Source organism: Aquarana catesbeiana, linkage group LG06 (genome assembly GCF_042186555.1).
Source record: "Aquarana catesbeiana isolate 2022-GZ linkage group LG06, ASM4218655v1, whole genome shotgun sequence".
NCBI classification, from domain to species: domain Eukaryota; kingdom Metazoa; phylum Chordata; class Amphibia; order Anura; family Ranidae; genus Aquarana; species Aquarana catesbeiana.
The window spans coordinates 416,023,341-416,039,885 of record NC_133329.1 but is presented as its reverse complement, the minus strand read 5'-3'; the positions used below and the strand labels follow the sequence as shown (position 1 = coordinate 416,039,885).

The following is a 16,545-nucleotide window of genomic DNA, read 5'->3' as shown; positions in this document are numbered from 1 at the left end:
CCAATGTATCTCTCTCTCTCCCACCCCCCAATGTATCTCTCTCTCTCCCGCCCACCAGTGTATCTCTCTCTCTCCCACCCCCCAATGTATCTCTCTCTCTCCCACCCACCCACCAGTGTATATCTCTCTCTCCCACCCCCCAATGTATCTCTCTCTCCCACCCACCAGTGTATATCTCTCTCTCCCACCCACCAGTGTATATCTCTCTCTCCCACCCACCAGTGTATAGCTCTCTCCCACCCACCAGTGTATATCTCTCTCTCCCACCCCCAGTGTATAGCTCTCTCTCCCACCCCCAGTGTATATCTCTCTCTCCCACCCCCCAATGTATCTCTCTCTGTCCCACCCACCAGTGTATATCTCTCTCTCTCACCCCCAGTGTATCTCTCTCTCTCCCACCCACCAGTGTATATCTCTCTCTCCCACCCCCAGTGTATATCTCTCTCTCCCAGCCAGTGTATATCTCTCTCTCCCAGCCAGTGTATATCTCTCTCTCCCACCCCCAGTGTATATCTCTCTCTCCCACCCAGTGTATATCTCTCTCTCCCACCCCCAGTGTATATCTCTCTCTCCCACCCAGTGTATCTCTCTCTCTCCCACCCACCAGTGTATCTCTCTCTCTCCCACCCACCAGTGTATCTCTCTCTCTCCCACCCCCAGTGTATCTCTCTCTCTCCCACCCCCAGTGTATATCTCTCTCTCCCACCCACCAGTGTATCACTCTCTCCCACCCACCAGTGTATCTCTCTCTCTCCCACCCACCAGTGTATATCTCTCTCTCCCACCCACCAGTGTATATCTCTCTCTCCCACCCCCAGTGTATATCTCTCTCTCCCACCCCCAGTGTATATCTCTCTCTCCCACCCACCAGTGTATATCTCTCTTTCCCACCCCAAGTGTATATCTCTCTCTCTCCCACTCCCAGTGTATATCTCTCCCACCCACCCACCAGTGTATCTCTCTCCCACCCACCAGTGTATCTCTCTCTCTCTCCCACCAGTGTATCTCTCTCTCTCCCACCAGTGTATCTCTCTCTCTCCCACCAGTGTATCTCTCTCTCTCCCACCCACCAGTGTATCTCTCTCTCTCTCCCACCCACCAGTGTATCTCTCTCCCACCCCCAGTGTATATATCTCTCTCTCCCACCCACCAGTGTATATCTCTCTCTCCCACCCCCCAATGTATCTCTCTCTCTCCCACCCACCCAGTGTATATCTCTCTCTCCCCCTCCTTCCTGTCTATCTCTCCCACCCACCCAGTGTCTATCCATCCATCCCACCCAGTGTCTATCCATTCATCCATCCCACCCAGTGTCTATCCATTCATCCATCCCACCCAGTGTCTATCCATTCATCCATCCCACCCAGTGTCTATCCATCCATCCCACCCAGTGTCTATCCATCCATCCATCCCACCCAGTGTCTATCCATCCATCCATCCCACCCAGTGTCTATCCATCCATCCCACCCAGTGTCTATCCATCCATCCATCCCACCCAGTGTCTATCTATCCCTGCCTCCCACCCAGTGTATATCCATTCATCCATCCAACCCAGTGTCTATCCATCCATCCATCCCACCCAGTGTCTATCCATCCATCCCACCCAGTGTCTATCCATCCATCCCACCCAGTGTCTTATCTATCCATCCATCCATCCCACCCAGTGTCTATCTATGTGTCCATTTATCTGTCTATTTATCTATCTATGGCTGGGGTTGGTTAGGGCTTTGCGCCCCCCAAAAAAATTGAGCACCAGCCGCCACTGGTGTCAACTTGTGTGCATGTTATAGGCCGAAATCACCAGGGTATGTAAACTTTTGATCAGGGCCATTTGGGTAGTTTCTGTTGTGATGATATAAAAAGAGTAATCTCAGATGATTGATAATAAATGGCTTCAGCCAAACACTAACCATGAGTGAAAGAAAAGTTTTTGTGTTATCATTCATATTCTCTGAAAAATGGCCAAGAAATCATAAATTCTGCCAGGGTATGTAAACTTATGAGCACAACTGTGTATATATATATATTTTTACACATACATACATACACACACACACACTGTATCTGACAAAAGTAAGTACACCCCTCGGTCACATTTGTGTAAATCTTTTCTTCTCTCTTTTCATGTGACAACACTGAAGAAATGACACTTGTCTACAATGTAAAGTAGTGAGTGTACAGCTTGTATAACAGTGTAAATTTGCTGTCCCCTCAAAATAACTCAACACACAGCCATTAATGTCTAACCAAATTGCTATTTTCAAATTTCTTTACCTTGACCAGTGTAAGTTTGTCTTTTCTAAATTTATTAGCGTAGTCCTTGAATTCCTGAACGTTAGAATCAACTGGAACAACCTGCGAGAGCCAATCATCAGAACGGCGCCTCTTCTGGACATCCTTGGAACTGTTACATAAAGCTACAGAAACAAAAACATTACCAAAGTCCAGGTATGTATGCCAATCATAGATGTCACTCTGTCAAAATTAGGCTGAGATACATAGAAAAAGGCGAAACCCAGCCCCTAATCACATGGATTTCAACACAAAAAGATGTCACACTGTCCACCTCTCTCAATGAGACATTGGACTGTCCCCACCCCCACACACATCTAGTAAGACCTTATCCTTATGAATAACCCAAATTTACCCCTAAACCTCCCTATTCTCCTCTAGATCAATGTTTCTCAACTCCAGTCCTCGAGGAGCCCCAACAGGCCATGTTTTCAGGATTTCCATTATTTTGCACAGGTGATTTGATCCGTTTCACTGCCTTAGTAATTACCACATCCATGTTCATCGGAGGGAAATCCTGAAAACATGACCTGTTGGGGCGCCTTGAGGACTGGAGTTGAGAACGACTGCCCTAGATCACCTCAGAATCATTTTTCTTTACCCCGTTCCTGTAGCGAGAAGCCATTTTATTATTTCCTGTGACATCATTACCAGGCTTGTACAATTCTTACAAGGGCAGCTGCTGGAATCAGAAGGATGTCGTAGGATAGTTCCTTTTGAGTTAAGTACCCCCTACCCCAGAACTACATCTTCCAAGAGCCCTTCTCCTATGCTCAGTGAGATTACTGAGATGGGAGTGGGGGGGGGGGGGGGGGGAGTGGTTATGGAAATGGGAAGGATTATTAAGATGAGAGGGGGAGGTGCTGAAAATATGAACAAGGAGAGGTTCTGTAGTCCAGCAGGGGGAAAATGACACCACTGCTTTGCATTTCAATGCAGCAGTGGAAATGTTGTCAGCCAAACAGGACGTTAGGAGCTCACTAGATTTCTGGCAGAGCACCAGGTATATTTTCATACTTACAGTATTCTTTGGAGACAAAACATAGGGAAATGTGCATGTAGTGCAGGGATGTACTGAATAGATCTGTTTTGTTATTATTCCCAGACATACACTTTAATTCCTTCTACCCATGGACAGAAGGTTCTCTGAAGGATGCTGATCACATCTGATGCTCAGAGGTCTTCTCTGCTCTCCTCCTATGAATGCAAGAGTGTGCCAACCATCACACCGCTCCAATCTGATGCACTATGTGGAGTTGACCTGGACTGAGATGTTCTTGGCTTCCTAGGAGGAGATAATGATGATTCAACCATCCAGGATGATCGCCGTCACATAGCGATTTCCTAAATTGTGCCATTTCTGCCAATCACAGTTAGTGGAATACGCACCGTATTTGGCTGTTCTGATGTATCTGTTGGGACACCACAGCAGACCCAAGTATATTTAGAAGCCTCACTGTCCATCATTCTAGGTGAGACCTCTACCTAGCCATGGCCCTCAGCTTGGAGAACATATCTAGATGAGGGATTAGCAGACAACACTACGATCCTCCCTGTATGAGCTCCAGTCTCTGACACCATGGTCTACTAAAACATATTGCTGTACTTACTCTGCCTCTGCAGCTGAAACGCTCCGCCCTTCCCCTCCGCCTTGAGGCTCTTCATAAAGATCGTATGATGGGGTTCTGAATTCAGCGTGAGGTCACTTTGGGTCACAAAGGCTTTCTCTATCTCTCGGTTGGCTTTGGCTGGATATTTCCGGACTCCACTCTCATTTTCATAGAACCAAACCACAGCCTCCTCCAGAAGCTCCTCCTCCAGCGTCACAGCGTGCTTCTCCTGAACGTTTAAGAGGAGAAGCTCCGCCTGTATGACCCCTTTGACCTTTTCCTGCGGGGGGCCATTGATCTCTAGACCCGACTTCCCATTACTCAGCTTCTCCTCAGCGCTAACATCTGGGAAATCGGGAGATGAGAGGAAATCGTGTTCCTCTTGTCCAAGCAGAAGGACGAGGTTATTTTGTATGGAGACGGGGTGAGTGTAGAGAACGTTCTTCAGCCAGGCCTCGGCCTCCTCAGCATCCTCATCACTTGCTGCATTAATGATCAAACATGGATCATCTGAATCACGTGAATTTGAAGAAGATGTGTCACTGAAATCAGGTCTGGGATCTGTAAGAGGAAAACAGCAACAATGTAACTACCACTTACTGAGACTCAACTATATGAAAAAAATGATCATAAGAAACTTTATATTGTCAACAGCAACCAATTCAACTGTAATCAATGCAGACCAGCACTAAGAATGAAACAGGGTTTGTGATTGATTGCTAAAGTTCCTGTCTAAACAACTGTTTAGACAGGAACTTTAGCAGTAGTTTTTGTTCTAAACGAATGCAGAGAAATTTCCCCATTGTGGGAGGGGCAGAGACACAAACTACTGCAGGAAATCTCCCTGTTATAACCCTTGGAATATTGAAGTATTTCTCCTTTGATTATATTACACAGTGGTGGGTCTTCTGCACTGTCTTAAGGCTAACCCCCTCCAGACGGCACCATGGTCTGGAAGCAGGGCCAGATTAAGAGCATCATGGGCCTGGTGCTGAGGATTTCGGTGGGCCTTTTTATGGAAACAAAATGAAAATGCAAACAATTTTTCGCTAAAACGAATTAAATATACTCTCACCAGTAATACCAGCCGTGCAGCCTCTGAGCAGCAACCACCACCTGCTATGCGGTCTCTCACCAGCAGCAACATAGGGAGACCACATTTCCAAACTGTCATTTAGGGACAACCCCCTCTTCCCAAAAAAAGATGAGGGTGGAGGATGTAGTCTCGGGGTTGGCAGGGAAATCGGCAGTGGAGGTGATTTGTCAGGCAAATGGCTGGTGTTAGTACTTAAAATCAATCATCCTGACACCATGCTTGATATGGTGTCAGGATGATCAAATTCCATTATTTCAGTTACTACATTGTAATATATAGTGAAATAGTTCAACTCACCATCATGCAGAATCAGTGGGAACCTGAGCTTGTCACTTGCCACCAGATGCAGCTTGTCACTTGCCACCCATAGCCTGCCACCAGATGTAGAGTATCACTTTCCACAGTTGCCTGCTGCTAGATGCAGCATGTCACTTGCCACCAGCAGCCTGCCACCAGATACAGTGTGCCACTTGCAACCAGATACAGTGTGCCACTTGCTACCCACAGCCTGCCACAGATACAGTGTGCCACTTGCTACCCACAGCCTGCCACAGATACAGTGTGCTACTTGCCACTAGCAGCCTGCCACCAGATACAGCGTGCCACTTGCCACCAGCAGCCTGCCACCAGATACAATGTGCCACTTGCCACCAGATACAGTGTGCCACTTGCCACTAGCAGCCAGCCACCAGATACAGTGGGCCACTTGCCACCAGCAGCATGCCACCAGATACAGTGGGCCACTTGCCACCAGCAACCTTTCACCAGATACAGTGCGCCACTTGCCAACCACAGCCTGCCACCAGATACAGTGTGCCACTTGCCACCAGCAGCCTGCCACCAGATACAGTGTGTCACTTGCCACCAGCAGCCTGCCACCAGATACAGTGTGTCACTTGCCACCAGCAGCCTGCCACCAGATACAGTGTGTCACTTGCCACCAGCAGCCTTTCACCAGATACATTGTGCCACTTGCCACCAGATACAGTGTGCCGCCTGCCACCAGATACAGTGTTTCACATGCCATCACCAGCCTGTCACCATATACATTGTGCCACTTGCCATCAGATACAGTGTGCCACTTGCCACCAGCAGCCTGTCACCAGATACAGTGTGTCACTTGCTACCAGCAGCCTGCCACCAGATAGTGTGCCACTTTCCACCAGCACCCTGCCACCAGATACAGTGTGCCACTTGCCACCAGCCTGCCACCAGATACAGTGTCACTTGCCACCAGCAGCCTTCCACCAGATACAGTGTGCCACTTGCCACCAGCAGCCTTTCACCAGATACAGTGTGCCACTTGCCACCAGATACAGTATGCCACTTGCCACCAGCACCCTGCCACCAGATACAGTGTGCCACTTGCCACCAGAAGCCTTCCATCAGATACAGTGTGCCAATTGCCAACCACAGCCTGCCACCAGATACAGTGTGCCACTTGCCACCAGCAACAGTGTCACTTGCCACCAGCAGCCTTCCACCAGATACAGTGTGCCACTTGCCGCCAGCAGCCTGCCACCAGATACAGTGTGCCACTTGCCACCAGCAGCCTGCCACCAGATAGTGTGCCACTTGCCGCCAGCAGCCTGCCACCAGATACAGTGTGCCACTTGCCACCAGCAGCCTGCCACCAGATAGTGTGCCACTTGCCACCAGCAGCCTGCCACCAGATACAGTGTGTCACTTGCCACTAGCAGCCTGCCACCAGATACAGTGTGCCACTTGTCACCTGCAGCCTGGCACCAGATACAGTGTGCCACCAGCAGCCTTTCACCAGATACAGTGTGCCACTTGCCACTGACAGCCTGTCACCAGATACAGCGTGTCACTTGCCACCAGCAGCCTGCCACTAGCAGCGTGCCACCACATACAGTGTGCAACTTGCCATCAGATGCAATGTGCCACTTGCCACCAGCAGCCTGACCCCAGATACAGCGTGCCACTTGCCACCAGCAGCCTGCCACCAGATACAATGTGCCACTTGCCACCAGATACAGTGTGCCACTTGCCACTAGCAGCCAGCCACCAGATACAGTGGGCCACTTGCCACCAGCAGCATGGCACCAGATACAGTGGGCCACTTGCCACCAGCAACCTTTCACCAGATACAGTGCGCCACTTGCCAACCACAGCCTGCCACCAGATACAGTGTGCCACTTGCCACCAGCAGCCTGCCACCAGATACAGTGTGTCACTTGCCACCAGCAGCCTGCCACCAGATACAGTGTGTCACTTGTGACATGGACATTCATTTTACTGTTCATTTAAGCACAAGAGAATCCATTTTGTTCTCACTGTTGAAATGTGTTCTGTAACCTTCACCTAACACACAGACACTTCTCCTACTAAACGCTCTCTACTCCCCTCTCCCTTTTCAAGGTTTTACTTTTGCAATTGTTCTATTCGCTAGTTTTTAATAATATATTTCTATTTGTTAGCTTTTAATAACATATTGCTATTTGTTACTTTTTAATAACATCTCACACCACCCCTTTCTTATCTATGTATAAAATAACATGTAATAATAAATTTTTCACTGAACGGACATTTTAAACACAGTGATTGAGTCCTGTGAATCTGTTCCTGCAGCTGCAGTATTAACTTTGTTTTAGAGTCCCAATCAGAAATCAGTCATATCAGTCTTGGCGAGCCAGCCAGGAGTTTGGCAGAGTCTCCAGAAGGAACCGCGCTTCGATCGGGATCATCGGGAAACGCAGACCTCAAATGCCGGCTAGGTAAGCTGCCCTTAAGCTTGCTATATTTCTGCCTTTTCCTATGTATCCTATCTGTCGGTTCTCAAGGAAACCAGACCACTCTCGGACCTTTCTGGTTGGGTAACGTGTGTGTGTGTGAATGTGTTTGTGTCCCCCTTCACGGGTTGGACTGTGTGTGGATAGGGAAAATCCTCTGCAGTTCCCTGCGTTGACTCCTTGTGGGCGACCTGGGTCAGAGGCGCATGGTAGGGTCAGATAAAACTCACAGAGAAGAGAAGAGACGAGGAGGGTCTCTTAATGAGTGTTTTGTCTATTGTCATAAACCCCTTCTATCCACGTAGATAAGTGGAGACTATTCTTGTAAATCTGCAGATTTGCTGTACTATTTGTTTTAGAGGCAAGAGGGTATAGGCACAAGTAGAGAGTAGAGAAGACTGGCCAGTCATTATGGGCATTAAATTAATTAAGGGAATGAAGGGAGAGAGGCCTTCAGAAAATGCCCAGCGCAAGATGAGCGCTAGAGAATATATGAACCGAAGGTACGGTTCTGCCTATACTGAGCCCCTAGATAAATGGGTAGAATGGACAAAGGGAACAGCTAAACCTTTAAAATCTGAAGGGACTTTTGATTTAAAAGTATGGCAAACTTTTCTGCACGATTATGGCCCACTACTGTGCAGTGAAGGAACGTGGAGAATAGCTTGCACATGGGAGACAGAAGCTAAAGTAGCGAATCAAACTGGCTTGACGGAGATATTTAATAAAAGTACTGCCCAAATTTACTACGTTTGGCCAGAAGACTCTGTAGAGGAGGACCCCCCACCTTATGTGGCTGCCAGTTTGGCTTTAAGGGGTCCACGCACAAAAGCAAAAGAATTAGATTACATGGAACACACAAAAGATGAGCTATGCAATATAGTAGAGAGCAGAGGTTTAACAGCCCCATATCAACCTACAAAGAGGGATTTGGCTCGTATCCTAGAAACAGATGATTGGCATAAATCAAAAGGCACATATGCAAACCTGGATCTCTTTGAACTTAAGGCTTTGGCCAGAGAAAGAGAGATAGAGTCTGAACTTCCGGAGCAAACCATAATTTCCAAATTGTGGCAGCAAGATGAAGAGAGAAGGAAGGGAGATGCCAGCCCTTCTGCCCCTGGCATAGAGAAATCTGTTGCAGTTTATCCTGTCAGAACCCAATTAGTTTTTGAAGGTGATGCTGTTGACAGTAAGTCTCAAATTAAATGGCATGTACCTTTTAGTCCCCAAGAAATGAGAGCCATATTAGAAGGATTGGGAGATCCTAGAAAGAATCCAATTGGGTTTGCAAACAAACTTAGTGCTGCACAGGAAGCATATGAGGCTTCTGCTACTGACATTCATCAGCTTCTTATTAAAGCAGTGGGAAGCAACATGTCTGGCTATATACTTAAAGAATGTGGTGTAGACGTCAAAAATCTAGGTAAGATGGTTAGTGGACGGGAGGTTTGTGAGAAATTGAAGGAAAAATTGCCCCAAATATATGGACAAACCAGACATGCTGAATTTATGAATGCTAAGCAAGGGAAAGAGGAAGCAGCAGGGGCTTATTGGAGGCGGTTAAGTGAGATGGCTGAGGAAGCAGGCATTAAAATAGAGGAAGAGAAGGCGGGAGAAACTGCAAGTCCATCTACACAACTGGTGAAACAAAGGTTTCTTGATGGTTTAATACCCCAGTTGAAAGAAAAGTTGTTCACAGCAAGGCCTGAGGCAGGCAATATGTCTATTCGAGACGTCCTGCCTATCCTGTTGTCCATAGAAAACAGGATTAACCAAAAAGACAGCAAACCCAAGGTAATGTACATGGGGAAGCAGAGAGGAAAAGGAAGAGGTAGAGGCAAAGGCAATTTCAGAAATCATGGCAATCGGGGACCAATTATATGCTACAATTGTGATGGGGAAGGACACATAGCCAAATTCTGCCATCTTCCTGACCGTAGACTAGAAAAGAGCTTAGAGGCCCCTCATGCTGATCCCAGTTCTCTGCCAAAAGCAGTGGATCAGGCATAGGAAAATGGCATGCCAGTATCAATCATGTTAAATAGGGGAGACAATGGTCCCGAGGCCAGAGTAAAAGTATTTTTACAAGAACTCCCCTATCCTGGAGGAGAAACAGAATTAACCTGTTTAATTGATACTGGTGCAAGCCGAAGTGTTTTTAATCTAGAGGACTTACCTCCAGGATTATTATCTACAAATGTTATCTCTGGTGTTGGCCTAACCGGGACCTCTACTGATTTGGTTGAGTCCAAGCCACTTAAACTTAGGCTAGGACAGCAAACAGAAATTGTCACTAAAGTGTTAGTTTCAGACACAGTTCCTACCAATCTTTTGGGAGCTGACATTTTGAACCAAATTCTAGCAAACATAGACTACACTCCTACAGGAGTCCAAGTGGTCAGTAGTCTATCAGGAGAAGTTTTAAATTCTGCCTGTAGAGTATTTTTAATCCAAGACTCCACTCTGCCATTTCCACCAGAATTGAAAGTGATTCCCCCTGAATTATGGGCCACCAGCAAATATGATGTAGGTCTGCTGGATTGCACCCCAGTCATGATAAAAATTAAACCAGGAGCCCATCTCCCACAGATTAAACAGTACCCACTGAGTATTGCTCAGACTGAGGGGATAAAGGATCAAATCACTCAACTGAAAGCAGCAGGGGTTGTTGTACCCATTAAGTCCCAGGTCAATACACCCCTGTTCCCAATTGCAAAGAAGCCAGACAAGAAGGGTGGGCAGGTGACATATCGCATGGTGCATGATTTGAGAGCCATTAACAATATAATAGAGGCAGATACCCCGATCGTGCCCAACCCCCGCACTTTACTAAGTGGAATACCTGCCTCCAGCACCTGCTTTACAGTGATTGATCTTGCAAATGCTTTCTTTTCGGTGCCCCTGCACCCAGATTGCTGGCACCTTTTTTCATTTACCCATGATGCCCAAAAGTTAGCATGGACAAGATTGCCCCAAGGCTGTGTGAGTAGCCCCTCTGAATATAATACTGCGTTAAAGCAAGTATTGGACCAATGGTCCCCCTCACACCCAAACACAGTTTTGCTTCAGTACATAGACGATTTGCTTATTTGTTCTGATACAAAGGACATTTGTAGCAGAGAAACAGTAAGCCTTCTCCTGTTTCTCTATAACAGTAACAACAAAGTTAGCAAAGATAAGCTACAATACTGCCAAGAGAAAGTGATCTTCCTGGGTCACTGCATTTCACATGGAATCCGTCACCTAACCCCAGATCGAGTTAAAACTCTACAAAACTTTGAAAAGCCAAGAAATGTCCGGCAACTACGTGCCTTCCTGGGGTTAGTGGGATATTGTAGGGACTGGATTCCAAATGCATCAGAACTTATGGCTCCTCTATATGAGGCTACCACTAGAAACCCTTTCAAACTCACATGGGACAATGAATTGCAGATGAAGGAGCTTATTAAAATTTTGTCTGAAGCTCCCGCCATTGGACTTCCTGACTATACTAAGACTTTCTCGTTGTTCTGTCATGAAGTCAATGGATTTGCTGCAGGTGTACTCACCCAGCTACATGGAGACAAACAGAGGCCTGTGATGTATGTATCAGCCTCATTAGACCCTGTCATCAAAGGCTCCCCCAGTTGTATGCGAGCCATAGCAGCCTGCATTTTGCTGCTAGACAAAGTAACGGAGCTTGTACTAGATTCTGCTCTGATCCTGTATGTACCACATGCAGTACAGGAAATCATGAATCAAGTAAATACTAGACATGTGTCTGCCAGTAGATTTGACAAGTACCAGTCTGCTCTTTTTGCTCCATCGAATTTAACAATCAAACGATGTGTTACTTTAAATCCGGCTACTCTTCTTCCTATAATTGATGAGGAAGATGCAACAAATGGTACTGATGTAGAACCTGAGAGTTTTTCTCATGATTGTATGGCTCTTATGGAGGTAGAAAGGGCCTCTGTCACACCAGCAAAAGATGAGCCCTTATCAGATTGTGACACACACTTATTCGTAGATGGTTCCAGATTTTACACTGACGATGGTCAGCCACACACAGGGTTTGCTGTAACCACTACAGACACCATTTTACTGGGGAAGTAATGAAAGAGGTAATGGAAGCACTTCACATACAGCAAGCTTTCCATACACCTTATCATCCACAAAGTAGTGGTAAAGTTGAGAGACTTAATGGAATTTTGAAAAACAGATGTGCAAAAATTAAAGCAGATACAGGAAAAGGATGGGTGGAAGCTTTGCCATTAGCCCTATATTCTGTACGAACTACCCCTAAACAACCACATGGGCTGTCCCCCTATGAGATTTTATTTGGAGGGCCACCCAAAACAGGGCTATATTTTCCCCAACAGTTGCAGGCTTCTCACTCTAATCTGTTAGAATATGTTCAGATTTTGCAAAGAACATTGAATAAAATACATGAAGGTGTTTATAAATCTATCCCCGACCCAGATTCTGTTTCAGGTATTCACAGAATCCAACCAGGTGACAGGGTGGTGGTCAAGCGACACGTCAGAAAGCCACTAGAACCAAAATTTGACGGACCACATTCGGTGCTTTTGACAACCGGTTCTGCTGTCAAGTTGGAAGGAAAACCCACCTGGATTCACGCCAGTCACTGCAAGAAAATCCTGAAGTGATGATATCCTTTGAAAAAAAGATGATAATGTTTCTTTTCTTTTTGTTGTTTGTGAGAACTGAGACATGGAAAAATAACCCTTTCATCCAAATGTTAAAATTGTATGCAACCCATAGCAACGCTAGTAACTGCTGGGTGTGTTCTCACTTACATCCCCAAACAGGAACAATACCCATGATAGCAATGCCTCTCATTTTCACTGATCTAAACAGGACCAGAATAAATGGCTCATACATAGTCTCCACAGCTAATGAGCACAGATCAGTAACTTTGATGGTTTCGAAACAGATAAACACTCCACAGATTTGTTTAAACATTACATGCCCGTTTAACACTAAATGTAGACGGTTGGGCAATTCAGATTGCGGCGGAGCAAAAATTACAGTTTATGGAGGAAACTATGGTCAATATTATTATATCCCAGATCCAGAACTAAATAGAACCCTTTATAGTACAAATTGCTCACAGTTTCCAATATGTGAAAATATCGGTTTCCTGAGATTCCATGTTATTGCTTCCAGTTTTTTAGGAGCAGGCATACCGTCCATACGTAGAGGGTTATATTATATATGTGGAAATAAAGCTTACGCCTGGCTTCCTACTAATGTTACAGGTACATGTTATATTGGGAAGTTAGTACCTGCTTTGGCTGTTCGCAAAGATACAGTGCGACCAGATCAAAGTCCAGAATACCCTTTAGTGTTCAAAAGAGAGCTGTTCACTGAAGGTGACATGACATGGTCATGGTTCCCTTCCTGGACAGGATGGGGAATTGAAGCAATGAAAAGACTAAATAATTACACTAGAATTGTAGATGAGATTATTAACCTTACTACCACTGATATAGGTTTATTAAATGAAGAAATGGCTCAGCTTAAAAAAGTAGTATTAGAGCACAGATTAACGCTAAATGATCTCACTGCAGCTCAAGGTGGGATGTGTAAGATATTTTGCACTGACTGTTGTATATACATTTCTGATAATGAGGACATTATTAAAGGGCATCTTGCTAAGATAAGAGAACTACAGAATAAGGCCAGGGATATTGCTAAAGATGGATGGAACCCCTTTCAGGGTTTAGGAGGTTTTGGTGATTTTTTATATGGCATAGCAACATGGTTACAGAAACTAGGCGCTTACATTGTGATGTTTCTATTTCTCATGTTTGTTATTTACTTCCTCATCAGGCTATGCCTCTGTGTGACTACCCGCTGTACCAACAAATGTACCACCAGCCCTGATGAACCCATTATTGTGAGAAAGCTAGGAGAGAGCTGAACAGGACGCCGTCTCTCTGCGCCAATGTAACAGGAGTTACCAGCAATCGGCTGAACGTAACGCGGAGAAGAATGGTGTCAAATAAACAAAAGGGGGGAAATGACATGGACATTCATTTTACTGTTCATTTAAGCACAAGAGAATCCATTTTGTTCTCACTGTTGAAATGTGTTCTGTAACCTTCACCTAACACACAGACACTTCTCCTACTAAACGCTCTCTACTCCCCTCTCCCTTTTCAAGGTTTTACTTTTGCAATTGTTCTATTCGCTAGTTTTTAATAATATATTTCTATTTGTTAGCTTTTAATAACATATTGCTATTTGTTACTTTTTAATAACATCTCACACCACCCCTTTCTTATCTATGTATAAAATAACATGTAATAATAAATTTTTCACTGAACGGACATTTTAAACACAGTGATTGAGTCCTGTGAATCTGTTCCTGCAGCTGCAGTATTAACTTTGTTTTAGAGTCCCAATCAGAAATCAGTCAAATCACTTGCCACCAGCAGCCTTTCACCAGATACATTGTGCCACTTGCCACCAGATACAGTGTGCCGCCTGCCACCAGATACAGTGTTTCACATGCCATCACCAGCCTGTCACCATATACATTGTGCCACTTGCCATCAGATACAGTGTGCCACTTGCCACCAGAAGCCTTCCATCAGATACAGTGTGCCAATTGCCAACCACAGCCTGCCACCAGATACAGTGTGCCACTTGCCACCAGCAACAGTGTCACTTGCCACCAGCAGCCTTCCACCAGATACAGTGTGCCACTTGCCGCCAGCAGCCTGCCACCAGATACAGTGTGCCACTTGCCACCAGCAGCCTGCCACCAGATAGTGTGCCACTTGCCGCCAGCAGCCTGCCACCAGATACAGTGTGCCACTTGCCACCAGCAGCCTGCCACCAGATAGTGTGCCACTTGCCACCAGCAGCCTGCCACCAGATACAGTGTGCCACTTGCCACTAGCAGCCTGCCACCAGATACAGTGTGCCACTTGTCACCTGCAGCCTGGCACCAGATACAGTGTGCCACCAGCAGCCTTTCACCAGATACAGTGTGCCACTTGCCACTGACAGCCTGTCACCAGATACAGCGTGTCACTTGCCACCAGCAGCCTGCCACTAGCAGCGTGCCACCACATACAGTGTGCAACTTGCCATCAGATGCAATGTGCCACTTGCCACCAGCAGCCTGACCCCAGATACAGCGTGCCACTTGCCACCAGCAGCCTGCCACCAGATACAATGTGCCACTTGCCACCAGATACAGTGTGCCACTTGCCACTAGCAGCCAGCCACCAGATACAGTGGGCCACTTGCCACCAGCAGCATGCCACCAGATACAGTGGGCCACTTGCCACCAGCAACCTTTCACCAGATACAGTGCGCCACTTGCCAACCACAGCCTGCCACCAGATACAGTGTGCCACTTGCCACCAGCAGCCTGCCACCAGATACAGTGTGTCACTTGCCACCAGCAGCCTGCCACCAGATACAGTGTGTCACTTGCCACCAGCAGCCTTTCACCAGATACATTGTGCCACTTGCCACCAGATACAGTGTGCCGCCTGCCACCAGATACAGTGTTTCACATGCCATCACCAGCCTGTCACCATATACATTGTGCCACTTGCCATCAGATACAGTGTGCCACTTGCCACCAGCAGCCTGTCACCAGATACAGTGTGTCACTTGCTACCAGCAGCCTGCCACCAGATAGTGTGCCACTTTCCACCAGCACCCTGCCACCAGATACAGTGTGCCACTTGCCACCAGCCTGCCACCAGATACAGTGTCACTTGCCACCAGCAGCCTTCCACCAGATACAGTGTGCCACTTGCCACCAGCAGCCTGCCACCAGATAGTGTGCCACTTGCCACCAGCAGCCTGCCACCAGATACAGTGTGCCACTTGCCACTAGCAGCCTGCCACCAGATACAGTGTGCCACTTGCCACCAGCAGCCTTTCACCAGATACAGTGTGCCACTTGCCACCAGATACAGTATGCCACTTGCCACCAGCACCCTGCCACCAGATACAGTGTGCCACTTGCCACCAGAAGCCTTCCATCAGATACAGTGTGCCAATTGCCAACCACAGCCTGCCACCAGATACAGTGTGCCACTTGCCACCAGCAACAGTGTCACTTGCCACCAGCAGCCTTCCACCAGATACAGTGTGCCACTTGCCGCCAGCAGCCTTCCACCAGATACAGTGTGCCACTTGCCGCCAGCAGCCTGCCACCAGATACAGTGTGCCACTTGCCACCAGCAGCCTGCCACCAGATAGTGTGCCACTTGCCGCCAGCAGCCTGCCACCAGATACAGTGTGCCACTTGCCACCAGCAGCCTGCCACCAGATAGTGTGCCACTTGCCACTAGCAGCCTGCCACCAGATACAGTGTGCCACTTGTCACCTGCAGCCTGGCACCAGATACAGTGTGCCACCTGCAGCCTTTCACCAGATACAGTGTGCCACTTGCCACTGACAGCCTGTCACCAGATACAGCGTGTCACTTGCCACCAGCAGCCTGCCACTAGCAGCGTGCCACCACATACAGTGTGCAACTTGCCATCAGATGCAATGTGCCACTTGCCACCAGCAGCCTGACCCCAGATACAGCGTGCCACTTGCCACCAGCAGCCTGCCACCAGATACAATGTGCCACTTGCCACCAGATACAGTGTGCCACTTGCCACTAGCAGCCAGCCACCAGATACAGTGGGCCACTTGCCACCAGCAGCATGCCACCAGATACAGTGGGCCACTTGCCACCAGCAACCTTTCACCAGATACAGTGCGCCACTTGCCATCAGATGCAATGTGCCACTTGCCACCAGCAGCCTGA

At 47.3% G+C, this 16,545-nt stretch overlaps 1 protein-coding gene and 1 long non-coding RNA gene across 2 annotated transcripts in view; one reads left to right on the top strand and one right to left on the bottom strand.

Moving 5' to 3' along the window:
• Positions 1 to 16,545, bottom strand: part of LOC141147325 (protein mono-ADP-ribosyltransferase PARP9-like) — a 142,295-nt gene that overhangs the window by 22,066 nt on the left and 103,684 nt on the right. The window contains exons 6-7 of the mRNA XM_073634547.1: positions 3,903 to 4,463; positions 2,275 to 2,417 (exon numbers count right to left, since the gene is read on the bottom strand). Coding sequence (XP_073490648.1) covers positions 2,275 to 2,417; positions 3,903 to 4,463 — 704 coding nt within the window. The remainder of the gene's footprint in view (positions 1 to 2,274; positions 2,418 to 3,902; positions 4,464 to 16,545) is intronic.
• Positions 2,282 to 14,102, top strand: LOC141147326 (uncharacterized). Its single transcript, XR_012245049.1, has 2 exons — positions 2,282 to 2,448; positions 12,216 to 14,102. It is a non-coding gene; the product is annotated as an uncharacterized lncRNA (long non-coding RNA).